Below are 16,985 nucleotides of genomic sequence, written 5' to 3'. Positions count from 1 at the left end.
CGCAGAAGGTGCATTCAACCTCTGTAAGAGAAACGAGATTGTCTGAGACTGAAATGATAACATTTCTGCCCACTTCCTGATCTTATTGGATCTGTGTGTGAGGTTGGTGAAGGAAACACATGTTTACTGAGTGAGTCGCTGCCATTAGGAACTAGGTGGGGTAAAAAGAGCAACCAAGAAAGTGGCAGCCTGCACGGCCACAGATGTGCTGGAGGAGCTAGAAGCTCTACCCATGGAGAAACTCCTGGAGAACCTTGCTAAGCCTAACAGGGGACAGGTACTTCTGCCCAACCTGGCAGCCACAAAGTGAACTCATTTAGGTAAAGATAACCACATGCACCTAACCAGCCTGCACCAGCCTGACATTTCTTCCTCCTAAGTAAAAACCAATGGATGGATTGAACTTAGAGTCTCAGCTCAGTTTTCTATTTTGACCACCTACACCCCAAGATACTCTTTTAAAAAGTGTTGTTTTCAGATCCCTTTGAAGTTCATAAAGGGCCTGTTCATTTTCATTCAGATGTTTTATTACATAAATGTTACTGTTTTCTTTTGATTTATGCTCCCACTACACTGCACCTCTACAAACAACAATGCCACGGACTGTCAGCTGCTTTTACATGCTGTGAACATGAGTAGGTTTGATCAGAGTTTCAATTATCAAAGAAAAGACAAACTGAGCAAAAAGAAGGAAAAAAAGACCAACTTCTTCCCAACTGACAAGAAAAATACTCGTCATGTTTTCATAATAAAGGATCAGGCTCCCCATTTATGACAGCTTGGACCAATAATGTATGTTACACTGATGCTACTGTAGAGACAGGGTCAACATCTCTATTTAAATATAATTAATATACAAAACACAATAAAAGTTATACATGAATTATTCATTATTTTTACTATTGATAAAATTCATGTATACTAATCAAAGTTATACATGAGTAACGACATTATTAATAATGATTAATAATAATAATTCTAATGCCAACATGATGACTGTTCATAGCTCCTGCTTTGAAATACTGAACTTAAACATTGACCTGATGAAAGATCACAATTCACAGTGGCCCACTGTCAGAATCATTCTGAATATAAACTCATCGAGTTAATCTGAACCTTTCTCAAATGTGCTGTGAATAAATGCTGCTGCAAGCCACTGTGGGAAAGCTGTGTTATTATCATGGAAACATCTGTGACACAGAGGACGAGGACACAAAGGGACGACACGCAGAGGCTGTGTTAAAGTCAAAAATCCAAATCTTTAGTCCTAAACAGGCAGTGGTTACAAACAGGAAGACGAGCAGTCCATTAAACAGTCTACAGGGTCAAACATACAGAGAATTCAAACAGCTATTAAAAACAAATAACTGGACACTGAAAAACTTCAGTGATGTGTGAGGCACCAAAGGGAAGCAGCTGAGTATATTCAATGAATTCTCTTCAAATACAAAGACAGAAACTCCTACAGGCAGCATGCAAACTGAGCAGGATACACAAAGATCAGAGATTACAAAAGAAATCAGAAAAGGATTTCAAACTTACTGAGAGCAAGGCCTCTGTTACAAATCTGTCTAATAGAAAAACATGCTGTACAGATACAATACGCTCAGTGTTCATGGTCATTTAAAAACTGGCTCTACCTGAACCACTTCAATATTTTATGAAGTCACTGAGTCGACCATTTCTACAGTTTGTTTCCTTCATTGCAGTTAGAGTGCGGCTGGTAAGGATGAAAACACACACAGAGCGTAAATTGTCTTTGTTAGTAACAAACGTCAGCAAAGAAAAGACAAAACACACAAACACTCTCATGATATTCATGAATCATTAGAAAGCATCCAAACATTCTGCTCGTGGACTTTTACAGTCTTATTTGCACTCGCTCATCTTCATAATCATCCTGATCAATACATGACAGGGGAGGCTTTGAGGTAGGCGGGGCTCTCTGCTGATGTCAGCATGAAAGGCAGGACCAGCGTCTGCCACATGTTGGTGAAACATCACAGTACACTGGCGTGGTTTCCTTTCCAGATGTTGGACGTTTGACACTTCAACGTTGAGGCCAACAAGAAGACACAGTTTTGGGTCGGGTTGCTGCAGGGTTTCTAACTGAGCAAAAGCAGAAGCACACAGACCAACAGGGATCAGATGCTGAGTGTTAGAGGAACATCTGTGCTGATCACTGAATGCTGCTGTGGTCTCTTGTTGAAGTTGGCTGGTGGGACAGTCTAATAGTGATATCCTGCCCATCGGAGGAACACTTTTAAAAACACATGCAATACTTTGTTTGTATTACAGTCACAGTTTATGTTATTTTTGTCCTTTAAAAGTGTTGCTGTACTATAAAGTCCTATAATTTGAGGCTAAAATGGCTCAGAGAGTCTCTCTCTCAGAGGATCTCCTTTGAAAGTGGAGACGGCTTTATCCGCTGATCCACGTCACTTTACCTGGATGTTTTCTTTGAAGCTGGATGAAGACTCCTCTCCCTCACTCCTGCTGCAGCTGTGTGGTCCAGTTGGCCTCTGAGGTCACAGTCAACATCTGTAGCAGAAGAGGGGAAATAAAAGTCCAGGTTACCAAAACTGGGAGCTTTTCCAAAATAGAGCGTAACTGGACTTTTTCAGCCTTACAGGCAGATAGTCGTCTGAAGCTGCAGCTTTTTCTTTTTAGCTTTTTCCAATCTCTGCTCTCGGCTTTCTTTGAGAACATGTCTGCTTTCTTGGCATGGGTCTGTCTGCTGTTGGTGAAGAGACTAAATCCACATACTCGCTACTAAGATCTCCTCAAGTAGTCTCAACCAGATTACAGTTTAAGAGTAAATGTCTCCTGAGAGTTTCACCTTGGGGAGATGCTGTCTTGCTAACATGCAATCATGAGCATTAATCTATGAGGTGAAAAAGTAATTTTAAAAGCTCCAGCCACAAGTTTTATTTCATCTGTGTTTTGGTCAGAGTCCCATCAGACCTCCAGAATGGTGTCAGAGTGTTTTCTATCCACGTGATGAGCACAGGCCTCAGGTCCAGACCTCCACGGGCACCATAGCCTCTTTGGAGCTAATAGGTGCAAGAAGGTTTTGTTGGGATAGGAACTGAAGAGGAAACTGACGAGGAAGGCAAGGATCTTCTTCAGCTCCTCCGAGCCGGGACCTCTTTGTGTAGGCCAGCATTGGCCAGGTAGCCCTCCAGCATCGCTGGATGGCCGACAGTGGAAAACCTAGAGGAGGAGGAGAGAAACAGCAGCTTGGAGCATGTCTTTATACTGTTTAGTTTTTAGAGCCACAGACTTTCTTTTAATGTCATTGTTCAGGATCTATGACTGATTATGTATTTATTGTATTCCTCCATGACTGTGTGACAGCAAGTGGAAAAAACCAGCTTCACCTTTGTTGATATGCTTGTAATTTTAATATTGATTAAATGGCCCATGAAATAATAGAAAGCTCATATATGAAAATGTATTTTAAGAAGTAAAATGTTAATCTGAGTACAAAGGAGTACACTCACCTTCTGGTAGATGGAGGTGTAGCGAGCGCTGGTGAACATCCAGGCCTCCTCGTAGAACTGATCACTGATTAGATCCAAAACATCGATGGAGGATCTGTGTAAGCGCTGAGGATCGTCCTGATGGACAGAACAGAAGGAGAGTGAAACAAGTGAAGATATACTAAACAACACTGTGACATGAACTGAGCCACACACAGTTTGATTCACAGCTGATTGACACATTATTTGACCACGAGCAATCTTTTCTGGTTTGACGCCGTCTTTGTAGCCAGAAACCAGCTCTCTCCTCGGCTTCCTCCACTACACGCTTCCCCCACGCCAGTCTCCTCCGTCACTATAAAGGGGAGAGTCATGAGCGCCATCACCCTCACCTGTGCCGTCCAACGTCCCGCCACCAGCCTCCACTGCAGCAGGCCAGAGACCACACCCCTGCCACAATAAGTAAAAGTATATCCTTGCTGTACCCTTAATGCAAATTGTGCTAAATTAACCGCTGCCTTTGCCCCTTTGGGATTATTCTTATGTCACTGGGATGTTGACCTTTGACCTTCACATTAGAGAGATGGGCAGACATAATTAGTGTATGAATTTTAAAGTAACAGGTGTTACGGATTCAAAATTGGGGATGGAAACAAGAGAAAAACCCACAATAACAACACTGGTCCGGTCGGGTTGAGTCAAACGATGATTTTTAATGATCACACACGTGGGAGATGGACACTGATGCAGACAGCCTCAGATCTCAAAATGGTGGAGCATTGCTCAAACTCTTATAGCCTCTGGTGCCTCCACCTTATCATAAAAGCCTAAACATTCACATGCTTTCTCTCACACAGCGCCTAAGCTACGACCTTGGCTCCCTGTTTATCTGCTCCTGCTGAGATGGGGCAGAAAACTCCAGCATGTTCTCTTCTAATCAGACAAATAAGGCGATGACTTTCTGCGAACAGTATTTCTTATAACTCAGCAGTATAATGCATCATAAAACAATGTCATTCATCCACAATAAATCAGCAGTCTACTTTAATGCAAATCAGTTTAACTAATGCAACAGTTGTCAGCTTCTTCTAATTCAGGGGAATAATGCAAACTAAAACTACATAATAATTCACAATCTTTAGTTAGGGGTATAACATGGCATAAAATAATATTATAATCTAACAATTCCCCCTGATGAGCTCATTAGAATAAAGAGCTCCCCTACACCCTATAATCCAGTGTGGCCGGGTTCATTTCTTCTCACTCCGGAGGTCCTTTGTCCCCCTGATGGGTGAACCATATGTGAGATGACCTCTGTGTTTGCGCAGTTCAGGTGCAAGAAAAACTATTACTACAACAATAGCAGGTACAGATGACACTCCCCAGGTCTCCCACAGCTTTATTTGGTGCTACCTTATACCCTTCAGACGTACTCAGACTAGAACCTCTGTCCAAGGAGCTTTGAACCTTTATTTTATTGCTGCAGCTACCAGTGTCTTCCAGTCGTGTGATCCTCTGCTCTTCAACCTCAGGGGTTAGACAACCCTTCAGTCGTGGCACAGATCAGGGGATTATTCTGCTCCGATTTCAAACAACGATCTGTGCATCCTCGGGTCCTGTGTGTCCTCCAGAAAAGATCAGGAAGGCGTCCCCCTTTTGCCCAAGAGCCTCTCGAACCTCGTTGGTCTGGTGTTCCCGGATTTCCGCCAACCCCTTCATGGTTATTGCTGTGACTATGGGATCCATCCTTTTAAGGTGGATCCCATAGTCCCATACCAAACGCCATGACCCTTGGACCCAACTGGTGTCTCGGCAGTCACAGTATCTGTTTCCACTGCGAAGGATCCTCGCATATCTGTGACCTCGTCTGGTGTCTGTTCCTTTCTCTGTAAGAGACAGAAAACCAAAACACCTCTCTTCCTAGCTCTAATACTCCAATGTTGTTATCTACTGACCCTCTAGTGATTCAGAACTGGTTCAAAACATTCAAAATGCTCCAGGGACCTACTCCAATCATATCCCATGTGTGTGTAAGCGTGCCTGCATTCAGCCCTCTGCACTCAAGGCACCCCCCACACTCCATCAGTCCGGACAGTCACGCCGAATGAAGCTTATGACCTTCAAAAGGCCGAGTGCCAACTCGTTATAAGCACATTTGCAAGGTGTGTCTGAAAATTATTGAAACCACTCTTTTTAACAAAAGACAAACAAATTAACGAATCTTCTAAACGCTATTCAGTTCATTTCAATGATTGATGCTTAAACATGGAAATAATGATTTATGCTTCTCACTGATTCTCTAAAAAGTCCGGAAACTTCTCGGGCCACTATTAGCTTAAGCTTTGCCATTCCTAAGTTATTAAAGACACAAATCAAGTTATAAGATGTTCAAATAATCCTTGTTTGATGTTAAAACTCAACTTCCCCCATTTTGGCACATTCCAATGTGTCAAATCAACAGAGTTAGAAAATTAAAAGAAAAGGTTAGGCTGCTACAAGGTTTCCCAGATTGTTAAATTGATCTGCGTGTAACGTTCTGACTCAGGTATTTAATATTTTAATGAATGTCGTTTAATTATCTGCCACTACTTAAACTTAGCAAAAGACATAAATGAATAAAAGATCACAAAGAATAACATGATATCAGTGTTTTGTAAGCGCATGCGGCCCTCGATGCTCGGAGCCTTTTCCCTCAATAGATCAGTCAGACATTCACGCTGACTGTAGCTTTTAACCCTTATTAACTTGAGCACAACTCTACAATGAGCAACAATTTGCAATATGTATAAGAATTATCATGGTTACACCTGCAAGGAAAGATTATATGATTATCCTAACACCTGTGAATAAAAGATCAACCTGAGGTTATGACAATCACTGGAACACAAATGTTAGTATAATATCAAAAACTTCAATAAATGATGGTCAATGCAATGCTTGTTGCATGATTCTCATATTAAAATAACCATAAAACACCCCCTTTTATCCCGTTTATCTTGACACCTAAACGTTTAAAGATGGCTCTCTTAAATTTGACTTTCCCCTGGTTTCTCCCTCACTGACCACAGCAGGGGAAACTCTGCTATGAGTCAGCCATGAATGCAACTCACCTAATTCATCACTGAGTCCCACCGTCACTGTCGTCTGACAGGGTGCCTGCATACTCTTCCTTTAATGTCACTATTTTCAACCTGTTGATTAGAGTGCTTAAACCTGAAGTCGACTACGTCCACAACAAGTCAATACAGCTGTAAATGTGGCCAATTATCAATGTATTACCAATCAATAACAACAGATTTTATTTTATGAATGCTTTCAGTCAACCACTCACCCAGAGGATCTTCAATCCCAGGAAATTCCTCCTCCTCATTTAATGAGTCTGTCCTCCTTCCATGGCCTGGTAACTGGTCTATCCAGAGCCCCATGATCTCAAAATATACATACAACAAGCCAAACCACCCCTTGGTCACACCAACCCTTTTCCGCCCTAAAGATGTCCAATGCCATCCTAGTATGGACTGAAAGTGGCTTTAACGCTGACTGTCCTGACAATCCATTTTATAACATTTGCTGGTCAGATCCGCCAATCTCCGCCCCAGGGTTTTAACCATTTTGCAATTTTCATTAGTTTCTATGTTTTTTCTAGTTTTGCCTCCAGATTTTCAATTCTATGCCAGTTGTAATCAGTTTTTACCAACCATTCGCTAGTTTAGTCTAGTTTTTATTTTCTGAAAATCCTCAGTTTCAGTTTAATTTTGATTAGTGTCAGTTATAGTTTTAGTTGTGTTTTGCAAAAATTAAGTGTAACAAAATCCCGGTTCCATCATATCAGCCATGCTCTTCTGGTTATCCTTGGGTATTAAGACTACTAACTCTTGCAGCACTGCGTGTTCCTAATTTTGGTTCAAGTTAGTTGATAAACCTTTTGAAGGTGATTGACTCACACAATCATTTAGATGTCCCAATCCTGTTGTCTCAGGATGCATCACGCCTCACTATATGCGGTTAGCTGTTTCCTGAGGATGTTGGTTAAGTGTGGGAGCTCTTCAAAAGGGGGAGTGTGCTCCCCCTGATGAGCTCTTCAAGGTAAGCTAGAATAACCTTCTTGTGTGGGCTTTTCAAGTGCACTTCAAGGTTTGTGGGCTTTTTAGTTTTATAAATGTCCCTCATAACCCCCTGACGACCCAGTAATTTATTTTAGCGCACTGTAGTGTACATTAATTTTCGCTTGTAGCTCTCCTACTCTACTTACCACTCTAAGTCCTGATGTTTCTTAAAGAGGACAACAGTACCTTTAAAATTATATCACATGTGTGGGGGTGTGGCCTTGCCAATTCTTTTTTCCCACCTTTTTAAAATGGCCAGCATGTCCACAAGCACATTTTATGAAAGCAAGAGAGATAAACTTGATATTTTCATCTAAAACGTTTTGTTAAACTCAGATTTTTATTTTCCGAAAATAAACATCTAATAAACAATTTAAGGTTTTTTTAAGCTTATTTAGTTTCACGGAGAACATGCCTACTCTTTTAATGTGTACTGTAGTGCACGTCGGGACTTTATACCTATATTTATTTCACTTTTTCCTAGTGGACAACTCTTTAACAAAGGCAGAGAGAATTCTTACTGTTACGTTCCCCCCGAAAGGGTCTAGGCATGTGAGTGAGGGGACCAGTAACAAATGAGTCCAGAACAGAATGAAAGGAAAACAGACCAGTGTTTTCAGTAAATAAAATAGTCTTTATTATAGATCATCTTAACATAAAGAGCCGGCAACGCCGTTTTACCAATAACACTTGGAAAAAGAGAAAAAGGGTTGCAACAACAAAGAACACAACAACCAAACAAAAACTCCACACCACGAGGAGGTACTTCCAGGGGCCCACAAGCTCACCCTGTCACTAACAGCAGCTGGCTTTACTGCTGCCAAGGCCCACAAGCCCACACTACTCACGCAAAGCAGCTATGCTGTTTCCACAACTCCACACTTTGAGCAGGCTAACCACACACAACGCAGAGACACCAGAGAACACCCCACCCTGTTCACAGCTCATCCCCAGCTTATATGACCTCCGAGAGGTGATTGCTGACTGGGCCCAGGTGGTAAATGAGTCCAATGAGCAGCAGCTGTGTCCTGGGGAGAGAGAAGAGCAAGAGAGAGACGGGGGGTGGAGCAAAAGAGGAGGAGGCGGAGAAAAACACCACGCCCACACAAGGGCAGTATCAGGAGGCCCAGCTAGGGCCGTAACACCCCCTCCCATAAATACAAACCAGTGGTTTGTCATAGAACGTCCTACCCAGCTTTTAAACATATCACCTACCATCCACCATAATAACGGTTAGGCATACCCTGCCGAATCTGCCAAGACCTTTTTGATGGGTTGAAAACACTGCACGGGGTTGGCTCAAGTCCCTCAACATAGTGTCTCAAGTGATAGCCAGGTGTTTGAGCCATCACATATGGAGGACCCATCAGGCAGCTAAAAGGCCGTACAGCATCACTTCTCTGATGCTTCTTCACTAGGTCATGGCGAAAGGCATGCGGGTTACCCAGAGGTGCAGGTTTGAGTGTTTGTGTCGTACACAATGGGTCACACTGCAGGTCATCTGGACCCGAAAGACAGTCAACAGGTGGCAGATTACAATTAGTTGATCTCTGACAGTGACCGAATGACACCACTGAGCAATTATGCGCCGATTGTTGCCTAGGACTGGCAACTTTGTTGGTTTGTGAACCACAGTTCACTCTTTTGAAAGCAGATCGATTTTGCTTTGAGTTTTCTTTCAAACAGTGAGCAATCAGGTGGCCAGGTTTGTGGCAGAAGAAACAGAGCTTTGTTTTGGCTCTTGAAACCACGCCTGTATTGACTTTGTTAGCTGGCACACTCCTAACTCCCAAGACTGACTGTTTCTGTTTGTAGGCCCCACAATCTGCTATTAAATGGCCAGACTTTAAACAGAAAAAACACTTTCTTTTTGCCTTGGAATGGGACACAAGTACCTCACCCTTTGGGTACTGTGTAGCTGGCACATCACGAACCTTAAATGGGGCATCGCGCCGGTCATACCTACTGACACTGGTTTTATGGATGAGCGCGAACTCATCAGCCAGCGTCGCAGCCTGCTGTAGCGAGGAAACCTGTTCATTAATATATACTGCGATGCGCTCAGCAATGCAGTTCTTAAATTCCTCTATGAGCATTAGTTCCCGGATCGAAGCCAGGTCAGTGGCTTTGCAGGCCGCACACCACCGATCGAAAAGAACACCTTTTTCCCTGGCGAAATCAAGATAGGACTGACCCTGACCTCTTCTCAACCCCCGGAAACGCTGCCTATAGGCTTCTGGGACCAGCTCATAGGCCAGCAGGATAGCCCTTTTCAGTTTGTCATAGTCCATAGTATCAGGAGGCCCAGCTAGGGCCGTAACACTTACCAAAATAACTGAGCGAGATTCAAGCATAGTTTTTTCAAAGGATGAGAGTCATGTGAGCCAAATAGGAGAGGGTGAGACCCCAGTTGGAGCCACACAAAGATTATCGAGATGCAGTGGCAGGTGTAATAGAGAAAAACACAGGGCCACCTGATATCTGTCATCCTATCTGGTTCAAAACCGATATGTAGGAGAATCTGGAATTTTTATTTTAAGTTGAAAATACATATGGGTAAAATGCAGAAATGTTTTCCAATAAAGTAAAAAATAAGAGTCACAATTATAGATGAATCCATGGGCCGTAATTGTTTCTACAAGATCACGTCGTTGCTAAATGATATCAGTGATCTCAATATGCGAAAAGGATTCACCGTATCTGGAGTTCAAGCTCCTCTTGACTGAGAAACCTGGGACAAACATGTGGACATAATATCAGTAATGAAGATTTCTCTCCAAAACTCAAGAAAAAGCTTGCCTGAAATGGTTAACAATCCAAGACATTTCAATTATAGAATGGTTGGGTGCAACAATAAAACATATGTGAGATTTGGGAAGTGCCAAATGTTCCTTTGTGTCTTCAAATAAAAGTCACAGTACTTCCTCAGATATCATAAATGAATTGGCTTTTGTGAAATAGAAAGCTCAGTGCCATCACTTATTCCTGAACCAATGGTTTACAGCTAGTGAAGTGTCAGTGACTTCTAAGTTGGTCCCTGATCTACATTTTATGAGATTGTTATTTTAATAACACTTGATTTATTTAAAAGAAAAAAGAAAAAGAAAAAACGAAAATATTTTTCCTTTTTTCCCTCTTTTTCTCTGGGTCTTAGGAGGACATTGTGTCTCTCTCCACTACAAGACTCTTGCTATATCTGAAAACAGTCATATTCAAAGTGATCCTCAATTGGACTCTGGCGCTTTCTCCCGACTTTCCTGACATGATTCTGCGCGTGGACGGAGCAGCAACACAGACGACTCAACTACCGTAGCGCCTTGACTTAGCTATTGTAGGGCACACACACATCCATGAAACTAAACACATTTTACAACAAATTCAATTAACTTTGGCTAATTTAGTGGACAATCATTACAGTTTTAGTTAGTTTTTTGTTATTTTATTTGTTATTTCCATTAAAGCAAACGTTTTCCCACTTCTAGTTTTCATTATTTCATTTGTTTTCTTTAATAATAATAACCTTGCTCTGCACACTGGATTAAACATGCTCAATATGATCAACGTTGTACTGCATGTTGTTTCACTATCTTATTGAATCAAATACTCCCTCCTTATGTGGTTTACGACATTATGTTTATGCACTCTGTCTCTAAATGTTTGAAGAATTTTCAAGTTTGGGGTCAAATTTTTGAGAATTTGACCATAAGTGAAAGTTATGGCGTTATCACCCCCTTTGGGGCTTACCTTTCCCAGTTTTGATGATATTCCTCCTCATTCTCTACTCTTTGCAAGTACCCCTTTTTCGGTGGCGAGAAACTGTTGGTGTGGCCAAGTGGGTGCTGTAAAAACAAAAGCTCAGGACAGAACAGTCACCAGTCATGTACTTCATTCAAAATTAGCATATATTGAACTTCATATTGATCCTCTGAGTGTAATGGTACATTTTAACTTAAACTTCTCAAAGCTAAACACAATATTTTACTTTATCTTACTCTTGTTCTTGTGCAGCACCACCCCTGTCGGTTCTATCTTACTTTTAAATTGCTGACTACTTTAAGAGAGCACCCAAAAGGCGGGGACCAGTGTTTATCATTACATATCTCCATTTTGAGTGTGGCTGTCTATCATTCCCCTGTTATTCATAGACCTCGGTGAAGGTTTTTTATTTTATTTTATTTTTTTTATTTTTTTTTTTATAACCGATAATTGACTTTTTACAGTGGCCTGGTATGGTTAACAATAACATGTTCAGTCATGAGTGAAATCAAAGCTTTTCTTCACTTTAGCATTTAACATTCCCAACAATATAATGTGATACCTTAATTAAAACACAGCTAATAAAACACAATTTTCTTAATGCAAACATCAGTGACTCAACATTAGCAACCAAAGGGTTCAGTCTGCAGCTCACACTCATGTGAAGCTACAGCCTCCCCCTTTAGTCTCTGTCATTCTTCTGCTCCTGCAACAACAAAACAAAGCAAGACAAAACCTCCACCCTTCTTCTACAGGCTGGGTGAATTGTTGTGGACATTCACTAATCCTAAAGTCGGCACCGTTTTTGTCTCAGTATCAAGTCAGTTAAACTTTTAGTCGTCAGTCCATCACAGTCCAGTCACATGCATACATCCACACACATTCATACCAGATATTGCTGATAATGGAGTCTCACGCGCAGCCTATTCGAGCTTCCATCACCAGCAAGATGACGTCATCATTTTAAAGGAAAACAGTTCCTTGTTTTTGGACTGGATTGACTCGCTGCAATCCTTTTAGGCTCAGGACTTCTCATGTGATCAATGTCACATATAAGTGAATTTCTCCCAAGCCCATTATAATCATGGAGAAAAACACTTTGCCACTGTTTCCAGTAAGAATATTTTATAGCGCTTTAAAGTTCAACCTCTCAGGCCTGGATTTAAGAGCTGATTTGTTAAATCGGGAACTCACAAAATACCAAAATATCACCACCGGTGGATCACACCTCTCAGATGTTCTTATCTCAGTGCACTGTAACAAAAGCACAAACAAACGCAACCAATAAAATACTAATAAAGTAACAAATACTGGGGCCCATTGCAAACATGTCCAAGCATAAAACCATCTTTCTCTCTCTTAGAGAAAGAAAACAATCCAAACCTCACTGATAAAATCAACCTAGTGTCAAGCAAAACCCAAGAATCAACCAGAACTTCACACACAATATTGTGTAGGCATACAGTTACCATAACTCCTTTTTTGCACCAACAAAAACATGTTGGATTGACTTGACTCAATAGTGGACACTGGTTACACACAAACGCTTTGCTTTGGCAGAAACTTAGACAACTGAGTCAAATCAACACAACCTTTTCATATTTTCTCCGAAATAAAACTCACACCGTTCATTCATCATTTTCACTCTGTACCACTGCTCCTTGTTAGACTGTGTGAAGCACAGTAAACAATTCAGTGGAGGCCTTGAGCCATAAACAGACATCATGCACAGACATTGTTTTCATTACCAAACTGCAATAGACCCTGTCCCCTAAATCTACACAAATGCCCTATGGGTGGCATGAAATGCATTTAACCAATAAACAATCAATGGGTTCTTGTTCTTGTAACCGACTCTGTATTTGGATGTTTGTGTGCAGCATTTGTTAGTAAAGCATTCTTCATTGCATCAGCGTGTGTGTGTGTGGATCACTTCTCAGTGAATTGCATCAGCATTTCGATTTGTGTGTGTGTCAATTCTCACTCAATCAACGAGTGCATATGTTCATGTGTGTGTTTCTTTTCATTCTGAGTCAATGTATGTAGATGAGTGTATTTGTGTGTTTGTTTGTGTTCATCACTTTCCTGTTGTGATGTTCTGAGTAAACCACGGCCTGAAGCGTGCCCTTGGATCCTGCCCTCCTCCATTTCAGTCTGTTTGCATCCATTGGTGATGCTGGTTAAAGTTCTGTCCATACTGGTTCTGGCCCCGATTTGGGCAGTCCTTTTCTCCAGTATCCTGTATGTTCTCCTTATTTCACTCCTCCTTAACTTGACCCTTTTGCTTCTGTAACTCCTTTAGGGTTCTGATACGCAGCTCAACCATCTGGATGTTCGTGCCAAGCTCCAGTCTACGCTGCTGCGCCAGCTCTTCCTCTGTTTCTCCCAGCCAAGTCAAAGTTTTTGTTCACATCAGAGTTCAGCTGCAGCCACTGCTGCTCGTTCTGCTTTGTTCTCATCTCCTTGCTGAGGTCCTGAGCCTGCAGAAGCTCCCAGTGCTCCATCACTCCTGAAGTCTGGGGTCTGAGCTGCTGGGATCTGCCAGTCCAGACACCGTATCCTCTTCCTCCTTAACTGTGTCAATAACTCCACGACACTCGCCCCTCAGTCACAGATGTCCCATGTATGAGGAGTCCGTTTCTATGCCTGTACAATTGCAGCTGGTGTCCATTTGTTGCAGGCAGGAACGGCTGACATCCAGAGGGTGTAAATGAGAGTCTGCAGCAGCAACTTCCCCAGTGGAAGACCTCAGTGTTTGTTCTGATAGCTTAACAAAGGCCTCAAGGAAGTTTCCAGGATGCTCATCTGGCCCCAGCAAGCTCCGGCCTGACTTCACGTCCTGTGTCTGGGACTCCAAGTCTGATGGGTCCCATTATCAGCCAGCTCCTCTTGAGCCATGCTCAGTTTCTGCTCTGATGTCTTGAGCTCTCACTGAGGACAGAAACCTCAGTCTTTTCCGTACCAGTCAGATTGAAGTCCATCGATGTTTCCCTTGCTTTGCTCCACGGCCTTCTGTGGCTCTGCTGTTCGGCTCTTCTCAGAGGTCAGCTCCTGGCCGAGCCCCGACACCTGTGCCTTCAGCTTATTTTGTCCTGGTTCTTTTGTCCATTCTGAGGTGCCTCCTGACCTCAGATGCTCCTTTTGCCTCTGGCACGCCATTTTTACTGCCCGATGATCAGTGTTGTTCCGTCACTGTCCTGCACAGCTTTGATGCAGAGTGGTTAAGGTCAGCATTGTCTTGCTCGGCCTCACTTTTCCTCCGGGCTTAATGGGCGTCTCGTCACAGCTCTGTCAGCTGAAGCTGTCTGGAAATCTCCCCCGTGTAATGAAACGGGCCTTGGATTTAACGCTCTCCGTCTCCGCTGCATAAGATCATTTTCCTGCAGCGCTGTTGACACCTTCAAGTTGTTGTTGTGGGTCCAGCTGCTGTAGCATTTGGTCAGGGTCACATCAAAGATGGTGGAGGAGAGAGCAAAGATGGTAGGGAGGGAGAGCAGGAGTCCAGGATCAGCCTCGGCTTTAGGGCCGACAAAGCAGCCTGTAATCAAACATAAAGAGAAAAAACAAAACAAAACAAAAACAAAACGAAACAAAAATAATGATGTTGTGTTGGCTGTGTCATTCAGAGAGGGGAGAAACACCGGGGCCAGGCCCTGTGTCAGCCTTCTCTCCCCCTTTTTTTGTTTTTTCTCACCATATAATCCACTCATGACCCACCAAGCTGACAGGACAACACAGGTACATGTTAAAATTCTTAAGATCATGTTTAAAAGCACAAAAATTGAACTTTCTTTCACTCAGTAATCACTTATATTAATCCTTCAGCAGAAAACATGTCACAATTTGACTTTTCTAGCCACTAAATTTGTTGTATCGTCACTGGTTGGTCAGACCAGTTTTTTTTTTTTAAGTTAAGTTGTTGTCCTGCAACCCAGAGAATTTATTTGTTAGTAGTGCATAAACTTTATTATTTAACGGCGGGTGTATGTTAAGTTTCACTGCTTTAAACTTGCTGGAAAATCTTCACGTGTTCATGGGTGTAAGCTGTTTCTTCGTTGCGTGTATGTGCATTTATAGGTGGATTAATTCCACTTTTTTCTCAACCAAGGCATTTCTCTAACATGTGCCTCTCTCTCACATTTCTCTGCTTGTGTGTGTTTTTGTTTCACCTTTTGTTGTGATGCTCCGGACGCCTTCCCAACCTCCACAAGTTTGTTGGGCTCAATGTTATATGTTAAAAACTCCTCTTAATTTCTCCTTTAATTCTCTCCTAGCTGCTGTCTTTTCCACAGCTGCTGATTCTTGCTGAATTTGGTTTCCATAACTATAGTCAGGGCTCTAGACTAACTTTTTGACATGGGTGCACCGGTACGCCTAACTTTAAAAATTTAGGCGTACCGGCACAAAAGTTAGGCGCACTCAAATTTTTCAACCGCATCGCTTAACACCGCAGTTTTACATGTGCACTTTCTTTGGGGGGGGAAGTCCATACAGACAATATTAATTTCTAAATTATTAACTAACAAACTTGTGCTTAAAGTGCTTTGTCAATATTGTAGAAAATGTTAAAAACTTAATCATCATCTTGGCCTCCTCTGACGACCTGTTTGCTGCTGTCTGCTGCTGAAAGGCCGTGGGGAGAGGGGACACTTGGGCAGTGCATTTACTGCAGCATATAATGTGTTTTCTGGATACACTGTGCTTTTTCAGCATTCAAATATTGATGGCACCGTGTCAGAGCACTGGCTATGAATTTCAGACAGATCAGGCCTTAACTTAACAAAAAAGTTATCAATAGTTCTTTTCATCTTTTCTTATTACCCACAGCTACAGTACATCCACTTCTCTCAGGCCTAGGCTGCTCACTAGGGCTGAGTATCATCACTGATTTCTATAATCCATTCAATTCCGGTTCTCAAAGTCCTGATTTGATTCAATTTAGCCTCAGACAGTCAGAAATATTATAATTCTGATCATTTATCAGTACTGATACACATGAGACTTCATCAGAATTGTGAAAATCACAGCAGATGCCTTTGTGTGAAAGTAACAGAATAAAACACAGGAAAACATGAAGGAGATTTTCCTGGTCTGGCTTTTTATAGCAGATAACCTTAAAAATATTCTGCAATTTTGCATAATTTTAAGAAATTTAAATTTCTTCAGTATTGAACAGCAGAAATTAGGCTTTCTTGTCCGAGGTCATTTAAGTGAAAAAAGAAAAAGCGCTGTAAACAACGCTAGACTGGTGGGTAATAAGCGAATGAATAATGCAGAAAACAGATTTGAGACGGGAAACTGTTCCTGAAGTACAGAGAGAGAGAGCTGTGCAGGAAGTGTGATTTTTATCGTGGTGGAAGCAAAACAGCAAAAGTCAGAGGGAATTCATGACGACATTGATCAAATGTGAAGCGCAGTTTGCTGCTTCTTTTGCTGCAGGCTCGGTGAATTTTGGTTGGAGAGAGGCAAAACCTGCAGCTCAGAATCAGCGCAAAAAGACGTAAACACAGCGCGGACCCGAAGAATCGCTAAGCTCCGACAGCGTGTCCGTGTTCAGGCCGTCGGGTGAGAAAGCCGAGAAAGACGAAGCTGATTCTGATGTGTTGGGTCCGCTCCGTGTTTAGGTCTTTGTGTGGAATCC

At 42.1% G+C, this 16,985-nt stretch overlaps 1 protein-coding gene across 3 annotated transcripts; it reads right to left on the bottom strand.

The window, feature by feature from the left end:
* Positions 1-13: 13 nt before the first annotated feature.
* Positions 14-3,725, bottom strand: LOC147300648 (phospholipase D1-like). 3 transcript variants are annotated; one of them, XM_086285017.1, is made up of 4 exons: positions 3,504-3,725; positions 2,965-3,213; positions 2,448-2,541; positions 24-2,105 (listed from the first exon to the last, which is right to left on the bottom strand). In XM_086285017.1, exons 1-3 carry the CDS (start codon positions 3,723-3,725, stop codon positions 2,488-2,490), a joined length of 525 nt encoding a protein of 174 aa, XP_086141143.1. In that variant the 3' UTR covers positions 24-2,105; positions 2,448-2,487. The 3 variants fall into 3 exon arrangements, 2 of the variants coding, with proteins under 2 accessions (XP_086141143.1, XP_086141142.1); XM_086285016.1 differs by having other exon boundaries at positions 25-2,109; XR_015127607.1 differs by lacking the exon at positions 3,504-3,725 and having other exon boundaries at positions 14-2,541; positions 2,631-3,485.
* Positions 3,726-16,985: the final 13,260 nt, after the last annotated feature.

Source organism: Aulonocara sp. 'chitande type north' Nkhata Bay, unplaced genomic scaffold (assembly GCF_057382095.1).
Source record: "Aulonocara sp. 'chitande type north' Nkhata Bay isolate Kocher_YH1m ecotype deep benthic unplaced genomic scaffold, A_spYH_male_GT1.1 unmapped_scaffold_20, whole genome shotgun sequence".
Lineage (NCBI taxonomy): Eukaryota > Metazoa > Chordata > Actinopteri > Cichliformes > Cichlidae > Aulonocara > Aulonocara sp. 'chitande type north' Nkhata Bay.
This window is presented reverse-complemented; position numbering and strand designations above follow the sequence as displayed.

What these genes read in the sequence shown, in the direction of transcription:
- LOC147300648 (XM_086285017.1), bottom strand. Translation starts at nt 3,725, where the DNA reads ATGTGTCAATCAGCTGTGAATCAAACTGTGTGTGGCTCAGTTCATGTC. An exon ending in ACACCTCCATCTACCAGAAG is followed by an intron (nt 3,214 to 3,503) that starts GTGAGTGTACTC and finishes CTCCTCCTCTAG; the next exon opens with GTTTTCCACTGTCGGCCATC. An exon ending in ACTCTGACACCATTCTGGAG is followed by an intron (nt 2,542 to 2,964) that starts GTCTGATGGGAC and finishes CTTCTGCTACAG; the next exon opens with ATGTTGACTGTGACCTCAGA.